Genomic DNA, 20,056 nt, shown 5'->3' on the forward strand with positions numbered 1-20,056 from the left:
GTTTTAACAGATAGTTTCTTCTATATTCCAGAACTTTCCGCAGTGTTCAAGGAAAAAAACCATACATTCTGTCTGATAACTGTCAGTACATACTTTAGCCAAAAGGCAAAAACATACTAAGATGTGGCATAAAACTCCCACCACCCACTCTCTTTCTGTAGCTAGTCCCTGCCTTTGGGAATCCTTGGTCACTGTCCAAGAGAGTCTGCAAGGGAGCTTGTCAGAGTTCCAGCAGCAGCCTCTGGGGGCCAGCCTGCTGTGTCCCCTACTGAGTGAAGTTTCTATGAGAAAGGCAGTTCCCTGGCAATTTCAGAGAAATTAAAAGGCCATTGGACTGTAGGCAAGTGCATGCACTTCAGATCTGTGTTCCTGAAGATGACTTACTCATCAGCTGCCTGTTTGCATAGCAATTTGTTCCAAGTAAGAGAAGATTACAAAAAAATGTTTATTTTCTAGCTTATTCAAATATTTATATTTTCTCTAGTTACTTTTCTAAAGTATTTTGGCTCATTCTTTTTTCTGATAAACAACTGCGATTCCGATTTTTTGTTTAATATACTGTAATGTAGTCTCTAAATAGATGTTTCTTCAAAGGGTGATTGGCAAATGGTATTCCTTATAGATCATTGCATGCCAAAGTAGAGAACATTGGACTTCAGTTATTGGTAGTTTTTTTCTGACTCTGGACCGCTTCATTATAAAAATTGATGTCCTCAGGACCCCAGTGGGAGAAGAGAACTGTCTTGTGTTACCTCCCATGTTCAGTCTATCAAAAGAGGAAGCCTTGGGCAGAGACAGGCTGTCAGCCACTGCAGGCTGATGATATCTTCTTAGCCGTCTTCCTCAGCCTCTTTGCTACCTCTGTTCCTGCCTCTCATTTGCCTGAACCTATTTACAACATCATTTCTTTCCCTTCTCTCCCTCTGCCTGTTGCTACAGTGGGATACCTTGATGTTACTCTTGTCCCTTACCCTTAGCCCTGTAGTGGGGCCCTTTGACCCCTTCGCTTTACCCACTATTTGCTTTCCTAGGGGTTTGATCCCAGGTTAGCTGTTCCTTTGCTTGTAATAAAGGAAACTGAAAAGCCTCAGGGTATAGGGGTTCAAGAGGGACACTGAGACGGATTATTGGAGAGTAAGGAGTTTATTAGAAAAGTTATTAATGCCATGGTCAGACAGAGGCAACAGCATGGTGGGGGCTCCAAGGAGAGTTCAAGCCCGGGTACTAGAGACAACATGGCAGAATCGCTGGAGAGAGGAATCTGAGTCCACATGGCAGAAGTGGGGTCTGTTTTTTAAATACCTTTCTGAGGTTGGGAGTGCTTTCACAACACAAGCTTTTGATTCCTAGGCAAGAGGAAGGGAAGCAGGATGTGGCACCAAATACTCCCTTTGATGTAACTCACTTCCCAGGGGAGAGATCCTGGTCGCTAGGGACTCACAGACAGTTTCTCAGTTAGGTGCCTGTTGGTATCAGTGAGAGAAGGCAGCTTATAGATATTGTGGCCTGAGCAGAGGCTGGATTCTAACATTATATTCTTATGGAGACCTGGCACATTTGGGGAAAAAGTAAATTAAACTTTGTACCTATTAAATTTGAGGCTGCATAATTGTTAGGTGGATATTCATAGTAGGTGGTTGGAGAAGATAAAGGAGAGCGAGAGGGAGGCAAGTTGAAGGCACTAAATGTCATCTGTGGTCCAGTGGGTTAGAACCTAGTGTACTCGAGAAGGATTTACCATTTGAAGAAGAATATGGACCTTTGGTTGGAGCTAGAGTGCTAGGGGTAGATGCTCTGATAGGCTTGCCTGGTGCTGGAAAGAGGACAAAGAGGGCTCCTCTACGCCAGCCGAAGGGAACAAGAACACTGTCTAAAGAAACAGGGAGGCAGCAGCTGGTGAGTCTGTAAGGGATTTGAAGGCGAATGAAGAGGAAGAAGGGCAACCATTGAGGACAGGACTGGAGGTCCTCTTTCCAGGATAGCATTTCCCCCACTGGGCTGAGCCAAGGGCAGCAGGGATGCTACCAACAAGGGTATAGAGGAGAGTGAACCAGATGACAGTGTGTCAGCATAACTGTCAGTGATGTCGCCCTTGGGGCATGGGAACATGAAACAAGTGGTTCTAGCTGTGCTAGAGAGGAAGGAAGTAGTTTAATTGACCACTATATTCCCCCTCTACGAGTGGCCCTTGGCTCATAAATGTGCCTCATAAGTATTGTCTGACGTACAGTAGTGAACACAAAGAACTGTTTTTGTAGGAATCAGAGGTGGGTGGTCTAGTAGTGCTCAGAATTTCAATGGAATGAATGTTTTTGTATCTGTTTTGGTTATGAAGTTTGGTAGTATGAACACTGAGTTTTGAAGCTAATAGAAAGATGGCAGGAAACCAGGGAGCTGGCAGCCAAAGCCTCTGCAGAGTCCTGTGTGTCACTGTGTAGATGACATGAGACATGGCCATTGTGAGTAGAAGTGAGCTTCGGAGTAGAGAGGGTTTTGTATAGGAGAGAACCTCTGGAAAGGACCTTAGGGCTCTTCATGGATGCCGACCCTACTAGGTAGTCCTGGAGGTTAGGTGTAGAAACTGAACAGCAGGCTGAGGAAGAGGTTGCCTCAGGGGAAGGCCAAGTTGGAAGAGAAGGTTAGGAAGATGCTCATGAAACGATTGAGAGTGGGGGAGACTGTTCAGAATAATAAAAAGAGACAACCCCCCCAACCCAAAAAACAGAATAGTGAGGTTCCTCATATGGGGAACACAGTTTGCATGAGAAACCCTGGGCTTGGCAGGAGACTGGTGATTCCAGGGAAATACAAGGTGGCAGTGGGGGAGACTGCCAGTGCCATAGAGTTTACATTTATTAGAGGGACCCGGGCCAGTATCACAGCTAGGTGTGTTGTATTGGTTACTATATTTGATCATCAGGCTGTTTTATACTCATTTTCTAAAACTTGAAACTTGGAAACGTTGCTCATTTGTGTAGGTCACATGGTCTGATGGTTCCAAATCTTCATGCTTATTTCTGTTCCGAGATAAGATAGGTGTACAGATACAGTTTTATTGTTCGAAAGTCCACACTGGTTTCCTATTCTACACTTCTAGTGATAGCTCTCTAGCACCCCTTTGTGGTGGTAATAGTATAGTGACCAGCTGAGAGAGAATAAACGCCCCTTGCTTGGTAACAGTAAATCACTGATGTATTGCAGCAAGACTATTTCCTTTGTTATGGTACCTTATACAGGCTTTAACAGTTGTTTATGTGCCTATCTTTTTTTTTCCTCTTCAAATATATTATTTATTATTATTATTTTTTATATGTATGCATATATTACCTGCATGTAGGTAAGTGCACCCATGTCATGCTATGCCCGTGGAAGACAGAAGAGGCTGTCAGATCCCCTGGGACTGGAATTACAGACAGTTGTTAGTTGCCATGTGGGTGCTGGGATTCGAACCCGGGTCTGCAAGACCATTCAATGTCCTTAACCGCTGAGCCATCTCTCCAGCCCATTTATGTACCTATCTTAACTGGAAAGGAGAGTTTAATATTCACTTACCCCTACCATGCATAGCGCAAGGACTTTGAGATAGAATATGAAAGGAAAACCCCAAAAGGGAAGTAGACTGCCTGGATTGAGCTCTTTCTTAGTAATGGGTAACAGTACCCATGCCCTTTGTGACCCCAGGGCTTGTCTTTTCACTATAGTTTGGTATGATATTCTTTCCTTCCTTCCCTTGTATTATTTAATTGACTTTTCTGGGGGGGGTAGCATATAGATGTATTTGAGTAACTCCCATTTGAAAGGGAAGAAAGGCAGATTTTAGAATACCCCACTTCTTGTCTCCCATTCTTCCTAGTTTTCTTTTTTAAATTTATTTTTAACTGACAAACATGAAAATTACACATTTATGGGGTGCCACATGATATTTTTGACATATACATAGTGAAATATTTAAGTCAGGGGAAACTTACCTGTCTTTTCAAGTGTTTAGCATTTGTTTTTGGTGAAAATATTGAGGTTTTTTTTCTTCTAGCATTTTGATGCATACGGTGCATTGTTATGTTCTCTTGTCACCATACTGTGCAGTTCCATACCTGGCTGTAACTCGGTTCCCATTGTTGTCTCCCCGCTTCCTTACTGCCACTCTTCCCAGCCTCAGTAGCCCTTCTTCTGCTCACAGCTTCTCTGAGATCTACTCTTAGATTTCAGGTATGAGTGATGTCATGTAGTAATAGCTTTTCTGGGCCTGGCTTATTTCATTTAGCACAGCATTTTCCAGTTCCATCCATGTTGTTACAAATGACAAGACTGCATCCTTTTTGTGGCCAGATAGTGTTTTGTTTCATCCATGTAATATAGTCTCTATCTGGTCTTCATCCAGTGGACATTTATCTATTTAAGCATGTGTGTTTGAGTATGCATGTGTATGTTGAATGTGGAGGTCAGAGGACAATGTAGGAATTGGTTCCCTACTTCTGACATGTGGATCCCAGAGATAAAACTCAAGTCACCAGGCTTGGCAACAGGTGCCTTTACTCACAAAGCCATCTCACTAACTCTTCTTTGTAAGTTTCTTAAACAATGACTTTATTCCTCTTACTCTTACTCTTCACGCCCTGTTGCTACATGATTCTGCCAGTCCTAGTCCTCTACCACAGTTACCTTTGTGAACACAGAATGAGAGAAGGGTATTATGCATAGAAGATCCCATAGGGAGACATATTGATATGGAATACACGGCCTTTTTGATGATCTTGAAGATGAGAGCTATTCTGAATTTCAGCTATTACTTTGCTCTTTGAACTGCTTCTCACACAGACTCTCTGTAGCATTAGTACTGAACTGATTAATTCTGGCTGGTTCAGTTATACCATGCTGGGCAGACCACAGGTATTCATAGATAATACTTTGGTGCTCTCAAGGGTTCCAGTGAATACTTCTATACTCAGAATCACTTCAGAAGTAGGCCCAGAGGTTAAACAGATCCAAATGTAAATTTTACTGGTTTTGCTAGCACAGAACCAAAATATACAAGACAGTCAACAATGAAGGTTTGTTTTGATCCGCAGTTGTAGAGGTTCCAGGTCATGACCTGCTTGGCCTGTTGCTTTGAGCCTGTGGTGAGCCAGTATCTCATGATGGGAGCCTGTATTAGAGCAAAACCCCAGCCCACTTACCTCATAGCCATGAAGCAAAGGGAGAAGGAAGAGGTAGATCCTATAATCCTGCTTTGGTATATATATGTCCCCAATGACCTAAACAAACCTCTTACCAGGCTTTACCTCCCAAAGGTTCTACCACCTCCCATCGAGCCTTTGGGGAACATTCCACATCAAAGGTATAACAGTTGGTAAGAGTAAACTAGAGAATATGGCTTAGATATTATGTGAGAAAGTCATGTGTTGGAACAATTTGTTAGTCTCACAGGGACCCTTAGAGCTAGGCATGTGTCAACTAGAGAAGACATTGATAAGTAGCTATGATCTGTAAGTTATGTATCTCAGCCTCTTAGTTCTTCATGCCTGGCCCCCCAGGGCTTCTGTTTTGATAGTTGTCCTGGTTTGTTCTTCATTGCTGTGACAAAATACTCTGACCAATACCAACTTGGGGAGGAAAGGGTTTATTTGTCTTACATCTCCCAGGTTGCAGTTCATCAGGGAGCCCAAGGTAGGAACTCAGGGCTGGAACCTGGAAGCAGGAGCTGGAGCACAGGCCATGGAGGAACACTGCTTACTGGCTTTGCTCCCTTGGCCCCTGCTCAGCCTGCTTTCTTATGCAGCACAGGCCCACCTGCCCAGGGGTGGCACCCTATATCATTGTTGTCAGGAAGACTGCCATCCTAGCTGGTAGATTTTAGGGGAGAGTGGTGGTACTGTTCTAGACACCAAGTAGATAGTGACATGCTTGTTGAATGTCTATCCAGTTTATTTATTCGTAAGACTATAACAGTTTGTTTTTTTTTTTTGGTAGTGGGACTATGTGTACATATTAATGGCTTATATACTGATTAATTAATGAGCTAATTAAGGAAGTTCTTTCTATTGTCACAGGTCCAGTTGTTTTACTTCTTTCCATTTTACAGGTTGAATATAAGCTGGGATTCCAAGTAGACAATTTTGTGGCTATGGACATGCCCCAGGTCAATATTTCTGTTCAGGGGGAAGTTCCACGCACTTTATCAGGTGAGTAAGAGCACTTGCTTAAAGACAGACTTAGTGTACTGCTTCCAACAGTGTCTCTCCTGTCACTAAAAGGACAGTTTATTGATGTGTACTGTGCCTTACCTGGTTCATGTAAGATATATAAGTGCTTTGGAAAGTACTTTTGATGGATACTGTTTGATCCTTCTACAGCTGTCTTTGCTTAGGTCTTCTTTCCCTACTTTTCTGTGTTGCTGGCATGACCTCCACATGAGCCCTTGTCTCTGGTCTTACCCCTCTTGGCTTAATTCCCACATCCCACACCTTGGCTTGGATGGTAAGCCTACATTTGTGTTGACCACAGGGCATCAAACCCTTTAGTGCCCCTGCTGTAGTCAGCTGTTATATTGCAGACTTCCTAATCTTTCCCTTCCTGCTGTACTTGCCCCAGCATTCTAGCAGTTTCAGACTATGGGCAGTTGTGCTACCTAGGCCTTTGCACATGCTAACCTCTATTTGGAACCATCTTTCTTTATTTTTGCTCATGAATTCTCATGCATCCTTTCTGTAAGATGCATCCTTTTCCTGTCTCCTTCTCCCCTTCCAGTGGTTAACTCTTCTGTTCTTGTCTGTAGCAACTTGCATTTAACTCTTAATGAACTGCAGTCTCTGGTGATTCGTTGTTGCCTAGCATAGCACTTGGTTCGAAGTAGGCAGGTACTCAATCCACATCTGAATAAATGGAAGAAGTCTCTTATTTCTACCACTTTAAGAGGTTTTGAGTGGAGTCTTCAGAAAGGCTCTAGAACATGGGAGATTTTAAGAAAATGGAAATTTTTTTGGGGGGGGTCTTTTTGAGACAAGGTCTCCCTGTAGCCCCAGCTGTCCTGGAACTCAGTATGTAGACCAGGCTGGCCTTGAATTTGCAGAGATCTGCCTGCCTCTGCCTCCCAAGTGCTGGGACTATAGGCGTGCGCCACCATGCCCGGCCTGAAAATGGAAATTTAAAAAAATTAAAAGCATAAACTACATCAGTGTTGTAGAACTTTTTCTGGCAGTTGAATTCATCATTAGTGACACATGTGTTAATCTGAGCTTTAGACAGTGCTGGAAGGCTCATTTTTATAGCGCATCAAGAATGTTCAGAAATGCCTGAATCTCTGATATACTCATAGATGGTGGAATAATATCTTCTAAGTTTGTGGGAAAAGAATCTTAAACCAAAACATTTTTTAAAAAAAGATGAACTAGGGGCTGGAGAGATGACTCAGTGGTTAAGAGTGGTTAAAGTTAAGGTCCTTGTAGAGGACCTGTGTTCGGTTTCCAGCATCCACATGGTGGCTAACAGCTGTCCATGACTCCAGTTCCAGGAGAATCCGATACCCTCTTCTGACTCTGTGGGCATTGTATGACATGAGTGCACTTACATACATGTAGGCAATACACTCATATACATAAAATAAAAAAATATTAGATGGACTGAAATAGCTATCTTGTAAAATTAATAGAAATACATACCTTTCTTTCTCCCTGTAGCTCCAGCTGGCCTTGAACTCACTATGTAGACCAGGTTGACCTTGACTTGAACTCACAGAGATCTGCCTGCCTCTGTCTCCCAAGTGCTGGGACTAAAAGGCATGTGCTACCACGACCGGCAGACGTACATACCTTTTAAAGCTAGTCCTATTTAGACAGAAATGTTTAAAATTTATAGCTGAAAATTTGTCAGTTTTGTTTCTAGGTTTATTATAATTTTCCCCAATAGTGATATATTTATTTCCTAGAAATATATGTATCTGCCCAACCATTACTTCACAGTTCTAAGCCCAACAAGAACTCTACCATGTCCTTGTTCAGTGTGTCTGATCTTCTCATGTTCTGCCCCTTTCCTGGACGCCTGGAGGGGATGACTGTCCTAGGAGTGGTAGCATAGTTTATTTTGGGTATCTCACATTTGCCCTGCAAGTAACAATACATATAATGATGATGTTAGTGCTTTCATTCTGATACTCACATTTTTTAAGCAGTTAGGACCAATGTTTAATTACATTTTGGTACTGTTTCCTTTTATCGTGTGATTTTGGTGTTACTGTTGCTGGTGAGATGTGTAAGGTCAAGAGGGTTTGCGTTTTGATTTTGTAGTGTTAGTGTATTGGAATAGCAGAACTTAGAAGACAAACTAGCATAATAAAAACCACAAACAGGTATTCAAAATAATTGTCCCTTTATCTATGCCTTACTCTCTTTTTCAACATTAACTTTTGTATGTATAGTGAACAAAATGTAATGAATAGAGCTGTGGTGGTATAGAAAGGCAGTGTCCAAAAGCCTCTCTTTAGTTCCTGTATTTAAAAATTATTTTTGTTTTATTTGGGCAGAAATAAATAAAAATGTTAGATGTACCATTGGGAGCATTGATAACTGATTTTTAGAAAATTAAAATTTTTTCTCTTTTTTTAAACAGTGTTTCGGGTCGAGCTTTCCTGTACTGGCAAAGTAGATTCTGAGGTCATGATACTAATGCAGCTCAACTTGACAGTAAATTCTTCACAAAATTTTACAGTCCTCATTTTTAAACGAAGGAAAATGTGCTACAAAAGTAAGGAATTTATTTAATAAACTGTGTCTCATGTAGATACAAGATCAATAATGGATTGTGTTGTTCTTTTTACAGATTTAATTATGACCAAGTTTTGATTATAGTTGCAAATGAGAAAAGGAAAGCACATTGGTGAATGAAATCTAGGGTAATCCCCTATACTTTGTAGCCAGGGTGTCAGCCCCATGCTGTCCCTTTCTCAGTTTTGTCTGAACTACTGAGATGTTTTTCCATTACAAATGTGGAATAGTCCCCAAGTGTCTGGGAGGTAAAGAAGTAGATACATCTGACAGGAGCCACCAAGCAACTGGGAACTGAGAATTTGCTCCTCTGCAGAAGCAGTGCTGGGGTCAGGTGAACCTGGGTTGGAATGACAGCTCTGTTCAGGCTGCTTAGATAAGGTACTTTTAACCTCCTAGGCTCATTTTTTCATCTGTAAAATAAGCATTGTGCTGTTCCAGAGATTTTTAAAAAGATAATTAAATCTAGCCAAAAATTAGAATGCCACATGTGGGTGTTTAATAAATAATTAGTTATTTTGGGTTTGAATTATATTATCTGTTACTCAGGAAATCACTGTGGATGTGAATGCATTCCAACATGCTGTCAATTGATTAAAAAAAGTTTTTAAAAAAATTTAAAGTTGGGACTGGACAGTTGGCTCAGTGGTTAAGACCACTGACTGCTCTTGCAGAGGACCTGGATTTGATTCCCATCACCCACATGGCGGCTATGAACCGTCCTTAACTCCAGTTCCAGGGGAATCCGAAGCCTTCTTCTGACCTCTGCAGCATTGCATGACATGGGTGCACTCACATACATGCAAGCAATATACTCGTACACATAAAAAAAAAATAATAATAACATTTTTTTAAATTTAAAATTATTTTTATTTTATATTTTATGTGTATGAGTGTATTGCCTGCATATCTTATGCAGTTGCCTGTGGAGGTCAGAAGAGGGCATCAGATTCCCCTGAAACTGGAGTTATGGACAGTTGTTAGCCACACTATGGGTGCTGGGATCCAAACCTGGGTCCTGGAAGAGCAACCAGTGTGCTTAACCTCACTGAGCCATCTCTCCAGCCCCTGAGAAAAATTTAAGAATGTGGCCAGGTGTGGTGGCACATGCTTTTAATCCCAGCAGAGGCAGAGGCAGGCAGATCTCTGTGTGTTCAAGGCCAGCCTGGTCTACATAATGAATTCCAGGCCAGCTGAGGCTACAGGGGGACCCTGTCTCAAAAAAGACCAAAAATTTTTTAAGAATTCTTCTTGGGACTGGAGTGATGGCTTAACAGAGTTAAGAGCACTGGCTGCTCTTCTGGAGGACCTGGGTTTGGTTCCTAGCAACCATATGGTGACTTGAAACCAGCTATAGCTCCAGTTCCTGGGATCTTACGCTCTCTTTGGGCCTTTGTGGCACTGCACAAACGTGGTGCACTTACCAGGCAAAACCCTCAGACATACAAAAGCAAAAATAAATAAAATAACAGCAACAACAAATTCTTTTTAAAGGTTATCTAGATTTTTATATAGCACAAGGGTAAAGTGCCCAGAATTTACTCATAGGTAGAACTGGTTACTGTTTAATGTAGAAACAAAACAAACCATAAACTCAATGAGTGCTTACTGTGTATTTAACATGTATTAAGTCCATTTAAATCTTACAATAACCCTAGCTAGTATGTTTCCAGAAAATCTGAATAACATGGCCAAGGCCAGACAAAACAGTACAGCTGAGAGGCAAACGGCCTCTTTGTGAAACTGCCTGTTAACAAGTTTTCTAGTTGAAATTATTCCTCAGTGCTATTTAAACACCTGAGATCAGCAAGTGAGTTACAGTGGCAAATGTCCAGATTAATACCAACAAAAAAGCTACCCTGCATTGAAAAATGGATAATTTTAAAATAAAAAATAAGTGTCTTTAGCTTTGATGCTTTGGTACATTTTTAGTTCTATGAGTTATGTACTTACTTTCATGTAAGTTTAAAGCCAAAGGATACTGTAGAGACACTTCAACCTAGTCAGTAAATAAATGGCATGGGGAGACTGGGCCCTAGAGAGGCTGCCGAGGCTTGCATAACCAGTAAGTGAAAAGATGGATGGATGGTTAGATGGATGGATGGATGGATGGATGGATGGATGGATGGATCGATCCTGGGGGTTGAACCCAGGGTATGCTAGTCAAGTGCTCCACCAGTAAGCTATAGCCATAGCTCTATTATTATTATTTTTTTTAAAGATCTAGAGAGATGGCTCAGTGATTAAGAGCACTGAGTGCTCTTGTATTGGACCAGAGTTAAGGTCCAGCACCCACACAGCAGCTAACAACTTGTGTAACTCTAGTTCCAGGGGATATAATACCCTCTTCTGGTCTTCCCAGGCATTGTACACATGGGTGTATGTACATACCTGTAGGCAAAAAACTCATACACATAAAATTAAAAAAAAATCAGTAAAAACAAGTTTAAAAAATTAAAAAAAAATTTTTTTCAAGACAGGGTCTCACTAAGTTATCCAAGCAGGCCTTGAATTTGCGGTATAGCCAAGTCAGGCCTTGAGCTTGTGGTCCCCATGCTCCTGAGTAGTTGGGATTACAGATGTACCACCATGCCTAACTTCTGTTCAGTTTTAGATTTAAGTTTAAAATATACCACCTTCTTAATCTGGGGGCCATAGTTTGGCCACTTTAATCATTCAGTTCATGTTCATGACTTTTGCTTAATGTCTGATCCTGTTGTATTTATTTATCTGGTTTTCTAGCCTATTACATTTAAAAAACTACCTACTTGGTAGGTAGGTAGGATAGTTGGCTCAGTGGTTGAGAGCACTCACTGCTCTTGCAGAGGACCTGGGTTCGATTCCTAGTACCCACATGGTGGCTAACAACTGTCCTAACTCCAGTTCCAGGGGATCCAATGCCCTCTTCTCACCCCTGTGGGCATTGCACGACACAGGTGCGCTTACACACATACAGGCAATACACTTAAACACATCAAATAAAAATAATAGATAAAAATATTGTTTTAAAAACTGCCTGCCATAGTAAGCACACTTGTGCTTTGTGGAATGTTAAAAGGTGTAACTCTCTAGAAAAAATTTCCCTCCACTCTTGACCACAGAAACTATTTCATTGAGCGTCTTAAGTAACTGACACAGGTTGTTTCTTGATTGATGATTATACTGATGATTATTAGAATGGTAGAGTAGCTTTTATTTTCTTGCAACAAATCATTGTTACTTAGTTCAAGCAATGTTCTCACAGAACCAGCACTGTCAGAAAAATTTTAAAAATGTTATAGTATTTAAAGCTTTTAACCAAAAGGAATTTCTGAAGTACATTTTCTTTTCCTTTTAATTCAGAACTTGAAGAAGTAAAAACTTCAGCTTTGGACAAAAACACTAGCAGAACTATTTGTAAGTGTTGCTGTATTCTCTTTCTCCATCATTAGAGGTGAAAAATGCCTGAATGCATATGAACACGATTGCATGAAACTCTGAAAACTGGTTTCCAGTGATGATAATGCTTGGCTATTATTTATTTATGATGTTTTGTAGAATGATATAGATATCAAATGAAGAAACTATCAGAATAGTGAATATTTTGAGAATTCAGATTTATATTTTATAAAACAAGATATTAAAAGCTTTTAGTAGCTAGAATTTATATCATGGTGTTTTTCGAGTAGTCCTAATTAAAGAATAAATATAAAAAATATGTGTAAGATTTTTAGTGTTAGAAAATCTGACTTGTGGCCTGAACCTCTTAGTGAATTTCATCTAGGTGAAAGTGCAAGTTTATGTTATTTACTTATTTTTTAAATTTTATTTTGAGATGGAGGACTGGGGAGAGGGCCTGGTGAATAAAGTGCTTACAGAGGATCAGGTTCCTAGCACCTAAGTAAAAGCTGGGCACTGTGGTGCACACCCGTAACCCTAGCCTTGAGGGTCATGTGGCAGGGGGTGGGAGAGGGGCAAAAGGCGGGCCGATCTCCAGTACTCTTGGATAAGCTAGCCTAGCCAATCAGTGAGCTCCAGGTTCAGTGAGAGACTCTATGTCTCAAAAAATAAGTTGGAAAGTAATAGAGGAAGATACTCAGGGTTGATCTCTGTTCTATACATACACATGCACACATATTCAAACACATAGATAGAGCATGCATAAGTAGAAAAAGAGAGAGACTGGGTCTCTAGCTCAGTCTCACCTGGAACTCCTTATGTATGTAGCTAAAGATGACCTTGAACTTCTCATCTTCCTGTCTCCACATCTGGAGTGTTGGGATTATAGACATGTACCACTACACCTGGTTTATGTGGTGCTTGGGATTAAACTCAGGACCTCATATATGCTTGGGAAGCACTCTGCTATCTGTGCTATATATTCCCAGCCCAGATCTATGTCATTTAAACACACGGAGAAGAAGTTTTGCTAGGCAGAGTTGATTTTTGTTGTTGTTATTGGCTGCATTTTAAACACTACGAATACTGCTAATACAGTACTAGTAGTTCTGCTTGTTTCCTTTTCATATATGGACGTGTAAAATTGAGTTGTTCTTTTCTTGAGATAGCATTAACATGAATATCTTAAAAGAATGCCAGATTATCTTTACAGAAAGAGACCTAAACTTTTAAGAGGAAAGTTGCACAGACATAGTTCAGAGTATGCTCTGATGATCACTTGTGAGTTTTAGTAATGATGAGATTTGCCAGTGTTCTTCCATTGACTGCTGCCTCCAGTTTTGATGGGTTAGGGATGAGTTAATATGTTTTAAAGCACATCTCAGAAACATCACATTTTTAAAAGGTCTTTAAAAAAGAAAACCCACACACCCAATCACCCAACATATACTCATTTTGATTTATCACGTTTAGCAAAACTAGCAGTAATTCCTTGGTATCTTCTACTAGTCCATGTTCACATTAACCTAAAGTGTCCCCAAATCATACTTTTGCAGTTTCCTCTCCTGAATCATGATATAAATGAAGCCTGTACACAGTGTGTTTGGCTGATAAGCGTTTTTTGTTAATCACAAAACACTCCTTTTTAATTGATCAAATTATGTCATTTTCATCCCATGGAACTTTTCATGGCATGCATCCTTCTAATGTCCTTTAACTTGCTTTTAACTCTTTCCTGTAACTAGTAGTTAAATTTTGCACTTAATTAGACTTAGGACTACCTCTTTTGGTATGAATTCTGCTTCTTTTTCATCTTTTTAACACCTCAGACCACAAAATATTTGAATGTTTCAAAATAGACTTTTTAAACACAAAATGAGAGATTTTGTACTTGCTAGATTCTTTCCTTTGAATTTGTCTCTGAGATGGAAGAAAAAATTAAATGTCACTGCTTCCAGAGTTTACTTTAAAAATCCTAGTGACTTTCTGCCCTTTCTTTATTGCTTATGTGAATAGGGTGTTATCTCTCACTAAGAGCAGTGTTACATGTTCTTGGCTTCTGTCTCTTCCTTGCTCCTCCTTCCTGCTGTTACCCACCTAGTCAACATTTATTGAGTCTACAGTGTACTAAGTGATATGACTGAGGCAGAGGGTTAACCTGAGCAAACAGACCCTGCCCTTAAGGGCTTAGAGTATTCTGAGGGAGATGGAGAAGGCAGCAGGCAGTGATAACAATGCAGCATTCAGTGCTGTGTGATGAGGGGCACGTGGGGCTTTGGGAGCCCTGAGGAAGAGCATGGAACCTCTTCTGAAGGAGTGAGCAACAGTTTTCTAAGGAAAGTGACACCTGGGATCTGAAGGCAACCAGGTTCTGACAGTGAGGAGTGCGAACACTGCCTACATTGCCTGGAGATTGGAGGTGACTGGCAAAGTGCCCATGTACGGATCTGCCCAGCAAAGCTGTGTCCCTTGCCGTGCCCTGGGCACCACTTGGACAGCGTTGTTCACGCATGTCCTAGGGACTTTTTGGCCTCTCACAAGTCTTAACAACCCTTAGTGGCATGCAGATAGTCTGGCGGAGAATCAGGCCTTCATTTAGGCTACATCTAGCTGTTCTAGAAGCCAGTTGTCTCTTGCATTAATCTGTTTTGATGTTTTCTTTTTAGACTTAAACTTTTACTTTCTGGTTGTTTGTTGTTTTGAGACAAAATCTTGCTGTGTTGCCCAGGCTAGCCTCAAATTCAGAATCCTCCTTCCTCAGCCTTCCTGAGTGCTAGGATTGTAAGCATGCGCCACTGTGTCTGACTTGAAGTTTAAAATTCTGAGAACAGTCCTGTTTTTCCTTTTTCTGTTTTTTAAAAAATATAATATTTTATATTTGTGTTTTGAAAATTGCATACAGGCATACAATATATTTTGACCATATTCACCCCTATCCCTTCCAGACACCTCCCCATCCTCCATTTTTTCTAAGAGCTATAATTTTCATCTTTTGTCTGGACCTGTCCTCAGAAGTCTATACTTGTGTATCTTTCTCCACCCCCCTGCCCCCTGTGTGTGTGCTCGTGAACATGTGTGCACATACACATGCACCATAGCACACATTGTGTAGGTCTGAGGAGAACTTTGGGAGTCACAAGCTTCTGGGCAATTCTCCTGTCTCTGCCTCCCATCTTGCTGGAGGAGTGCTATGATATAGGTGCACACCATCACATCTGGCTTTGTATGCTATTCTGGTGATCCAAATTCAGATTGTCAGGTTTGCACAGCAAGCACTTTACTCACTGAGCCATTTCTCCAGCCCAATACATGTATTCCTTTTAATTGGACTTCTCCACATGGATGTTTGCTAGTGAGTTCAGATTTATTTAACTTGGACAAGACCAAAACAAAAGAAAGAAACCCTCTTGATTGTTAACTTCCCCCAACCCATTTCTTTTCTCTTACAAAGGCGACATCCAAGTGACTCCTTAAGCCCCAGCTTCGGTTCCTTTTCCTTTCTACCTCAGTAAAGTCTGCTGACTCTGCTTCACACCTCTTCATTTCTCCCCTTCCCTCTGACACTCCTAGCCAAACCACTGCAGTCCCTTTCTTGGCCCGCCCCGCTGTCTTTGTGATTCGTTCCCTCTGCTCTCCCCTCTGCAGCTGTCTTCACCTAGCTGTCATCAGCTTCGTAGATGACTACATGCGTCATTCCTTTGAACTCTTGCAGCGATTTCCCATCTTAATTGGGGATAAACCAAAAAATTCCTCAGGTGTTTTTTTCAGTAGAATTATGATGTGACTACACATTGTCAGTTTCCCTGACTCACGGGGCATGGAAGTGCATGCCTTTAAACCCAGGACTCAGGAGGCAAACAACCCCACCCCCCAAAACTTCTGAGACTGTCTAGGCATGCCAGTTGTGCTTGTCGGTATGTCTTTGCTCTGCTTGCTCATAAAGTATCTTTGGATCTGTGTGGCCCTCCTAAGTTTGCCTTGCTTGTCGTCTTCCCATCTCAGCCCTACGAGTATACACCACCTTACTCAACCTCTGTGTGTCTGCGTCTTTGTAGATGCCTGCACGTGCAAGTGCATTGGGTTATTTTTCTTATTTCTGAGCCATTTCTTTTTTTTTTTTTTTAAAAAAATATTAGCTGGATGTAATTTTATTTAACCAATAAAACTTTTAAAAAATTAAAGAGGCAAATTCATTTTTATTACTCAAAAGAACTGTTCTCTGTCCATTAGGGTAACTATTAGTCATATTGCTTTGAAACTATAAACTCATTAACATGAAATAAAATTGACAAAGTTAATTTATTAGTGTTTCACTGCCACATAGCTAAGGTGGCAAGTGGCTCCTGTGTTTGACTAGATAATCCATTTGTCTGTTTCTGTAAATACACTGTAGAACATTTCTTAGCTGTAGAGAATGCTGTGGGATACAGCTCAGCTTTGTGCACTTTATGCACTGGGATAAGTTTATGTGTTTATCAGAAATTTTATTTAAAATTTTCTTTAACAAAAACCTCAAATTGAGTGAACAGAAGGCTACTGTTACCTGATCTTAAAGAATGAGCATAGTGCAATGCAGATCTTTTTGAGTACAGGCCACTCAATTATGTACATTAGATCACAAAGCACTTGGTCAGATTTGTTTAAAAAGCCTAATGTGCTTTTCATTTTTATTTCAGATGATCCTGTACATGCAGCTCCAACTACTTCCACGCGTGTGTTTTATATCAGTGTAGGGGTGTGTTGTGCAGTAATATTTCTCGTAGCAATAATATTAGCTGTTTTGCACCTTCATAGTATGAAAAGGATTGAACTGGATGACAGGTATAGTACATATTTTGGGAAAGGAAAAAAATAAAAGCAGTTACCTGCATTTACATGAGTGCCCCCACAGACCATGCATATTGGTATGGAGAAGAGGGAGGATGATAAAGCCCTAACTAAAGAAAAAAATAAGATGTCCTGATTACCACCTTTCTGTTTGTCTGCTTTTATTTTTATCTTTTAAATTTTGTGGAGTTAAAGCTTATTACTTGTTGGGGGAAGAAGTAAAGGGCTAGGTATGTTTTTCATCCTCACTGGCTCAACTACTCCAGATTCCTATCACCTTTTTAAAGCTGCCCTTTTTCTTCCATCTAGTTCCTCCCTCTATCGTCCATACGTCCATCTGTCCAGGAAACACTTGAGTATTTACTATGCTCTAAGACATTGTTTTTGTACCTGGTTATACATTAGAGTCAAGGAGAACCTTTTCAAACAAACCACCTTCTAGAGATTCTGATATCACTTTGGGGTTGTCTTGGAGCATCAACATTTTTTTAAAGTTTCTTAAATGATTCTGATGTACAGCATATTTGAGATATACTGGCTTAGATATTATGCTAAGTGTTAGTGTTACAAAAATTAATCATATACTTGGTGTCAAGTTTCTTTCATGTTAACCCATAATTATATGTGTATAAATTGATGATTGTGATATGTATATGTGTGTGGGAATACAAAAGGTGCTTCTCTGGTCTGGGTGAGTCAGAGATGACAAGAAGGCTGACGTGATGGCCAGAGTGCAGTGAGAGGTAAAGACAGAATGGTAGATAGGTCTTTCCAACCTTCAACTCTCTTTGCCCTCCTCGGTGACTCCTGTATACTGACTAAAGACATTTCTAGCTTTCTGACTTGGCTTTGAACTTTGAACTTTTTCTGCTCCTCTTACTGAATACTGACTTGTACCTTGTCAAGTGATTCCTTACTCTCACCTTCTCTGTGCCTTGCCCTTCAGAGTTTTTGTTCATGCTGGGGCCACTGGGATTTTCTTCATGCTCCAACCCACTATCTTTTCCAAGGCCTTTTCCAAGCTTCTCTAACCATCTATCTCTCTTTTCTCTGTCTGTTTCTCTTCTTTGGTGGCAATTATACTTTTTCCTTCTGTGATTTCTGTTTTGTCTTATCCTGCCTACTAGAATGTAAGCTCTCTCCGGTCAGAGAGCAAAGTGTCTTACTCCTTGCTGAATTCTCAGTCTCAACATTGTGTTATACACACATGAGGTAAGCACTTCTTGTGTAAACAAGAACCTGAGAGGTCCAGGTGCTGGTTGGAGTCAGTACTTGGTCCTAAGTACTTTGTCTTCATTGTGCTCCTTTCCTTACTTGACTGGAAAAAGAAGAGAAAAATGATGGGAATGGAAAGGGATATATGTGGGTGCTCTAGTTTGCTTTTCTTTTGCTGTGATAAAACACTGACTAAAAGCAACTTAGGGGAAGAAAGAGTTTATTTCACCTTATTCTTCTAGTAATCCATCTTTGAGGGAAGTCAGGGCAAGAACTCAAGGCATTAACCTGAAGGCTGTAACCTGGAGCAGAAAACACGGAACACTGCTTACTGGATTGCTAACTGACCCATGCTCAACTAGTTTTTTTAAATAGCCAGGCCCACCTGCCTAGGGATGGTGCTGCTTACAGTGCGCTAGGCCCTCCCGCTTCAATCACCAGTCAAGACAATTTCTCACATACATGAAAACAGGCCAATCTGAATTGGGAAATCACTCAATTCAGATTCCCTCATATGACTGTAGGCTCTGTCAAGTTGAAAGCTAAAGCTAACAAAGACAGTGGGTGATGTGTTTCAGAGTGTTTTGATAGTAGTGGAGTTAGATGACTTTACAGAGAATTTTACAGAAATGGCATTTGGAAGCATTTGAAGGGGATAAAAGTCGATTCACACATTTCGTATATGACTTTTAAGTACAGTAATGAGGTTCACTGAAGAGCACAACAGTCATAAGTCAGTCTTTTTGGTTTTTCTTTTTGGGTTTTTGAGACAGGTCTCATGTTGCCCAGTGATCCTTGGCTATGGACTCCTGATCCCCAACAATGTGATTACAGTACGTGCCACAATGCCCAGCTCACAAACCAATCTTGACACTCAAAAGGTGCATTTACTTTGAACTCATATAGGTCATAACTTTCAGATTCCACAGGGCATATGCATCTAGCTGCTGAAATAATTAGTTATTGCCCATAAATTGGAATTCCTTTTTTCTCTAAGTTTCTAAATGTTGTCTGAGTAAAAGCAACTTGTATTATTGCTTGTTCCTGAGTGCAGCCTAGTAGTTAGGAGCATGGCCTCTGGGGCCAGGCCATCTGTGTTGAAAGTTTGACTGTTCTACTGACTAGCTTCATGGTTTCCTCATCTGTGAAGCAGAGATATATGTCCAACAAAGATACAGTGAGGTTTTAGTGAAATAATACTGTAAAATGTTAGAACATGTTTGAATACTTATATATAGCAAGTGCCATTATGACAAATTTCATTCTCAGAAAGTTGCAGTGTGTTAGTAGTGGTTTCTTCTTCAGGTATTTCCCATTCTACTAGCATTTATTCATTACAAACCAGGCATGCTAATGGTGATGGACCAGAAAGTTCCTGTCCAGTACTCCGATAGTATTTAAGAGACACCTATTTGTTCTCTTGGCATAGAGTCTACTTGCTAATCATGTTATAATGATGAAGAAACAGGCTTAAAGAGAAAATAGCTTTTTCCAGGATTGTACCATTAAGACTAGTGGAGGATGACACTATTGAACTCTCTGGTTTGTAGTACTTCTGTGTTGTAATTCTGTGAAGCACTTGGGACACTCCAGGCACGTTCCTGTGAGGTTTTTTTTTTTTTTTAATTTTTATAAAACTTTATTGAGAATTTCATACATATATAAAAGGTGTTTTGATCAAATCCATGCCCACTCCCCTCCAACATTCCCCCCTCTGAAGTGGTAACCCTAAAATCTTGTAAGGATTAGATACAAACTCCCAAATACTTTTGACATTTTTGGCCTTTGGAACAGTATGTTGCTAATAGGCCCAAGGACATTTTGACTTTTAGCCAAGAAACTAGCTACATTTCTTTGGGGTCTTTTTACCCTAACTGCCT

At 40.5% G+C, this 20,056-nt stretch overlaps 1 protein-coding gene across 3 annotated transcripts in view; it reads left to right on the forward strand.

Annotated features, from left to right (window-relative positions):
• Positions 1-20,056, forward strand: part of Ryk (receptor like tyrosine kinase) — a 98,215-nt gene that overhangs the window by 31,551 nt on the left and 46,608 nt on the right. For all 3 annotated transcript variants that reach the window (XM_008851724.3, XM_008851723.2, XM_017802841.2), the window contains exons 3-6: positions 6,080-6,179; positions 8,602-8,736; positions 12,099-12,152; positions 16,811-16,955. In XM_008851724.3, the coding sequence (XP_008849946.1) occupies positions 6,080-6,179; positions 8,602-8,736; positions 12,099-12,152; positions 16,811-16,955 (434 nt within the window). The remainder of the gene's footprint in view (positions 1-6,079; positions 6,180-8,601; positions 8,737-12,098; positions 12,153-16,810; positions 16,956-20,056) is intronic.

This window comes from Nannospalax galili, unplaced genomic scaffold (genome assembly GCF_000622305.1).
Source record: "Nannospalax galili isolate Female #2095 unplaced genomic scaffold, S.galili_v1.0 scaffold1046, whole genome shotgun sequence".
In the NCBI taxonomy this organism is placed as follows: Eukaryota; Metazoa; Chordata; class Mammalia; order Rodentia; family Spalacidae; genus Nannospalax; species Nannospalax galili.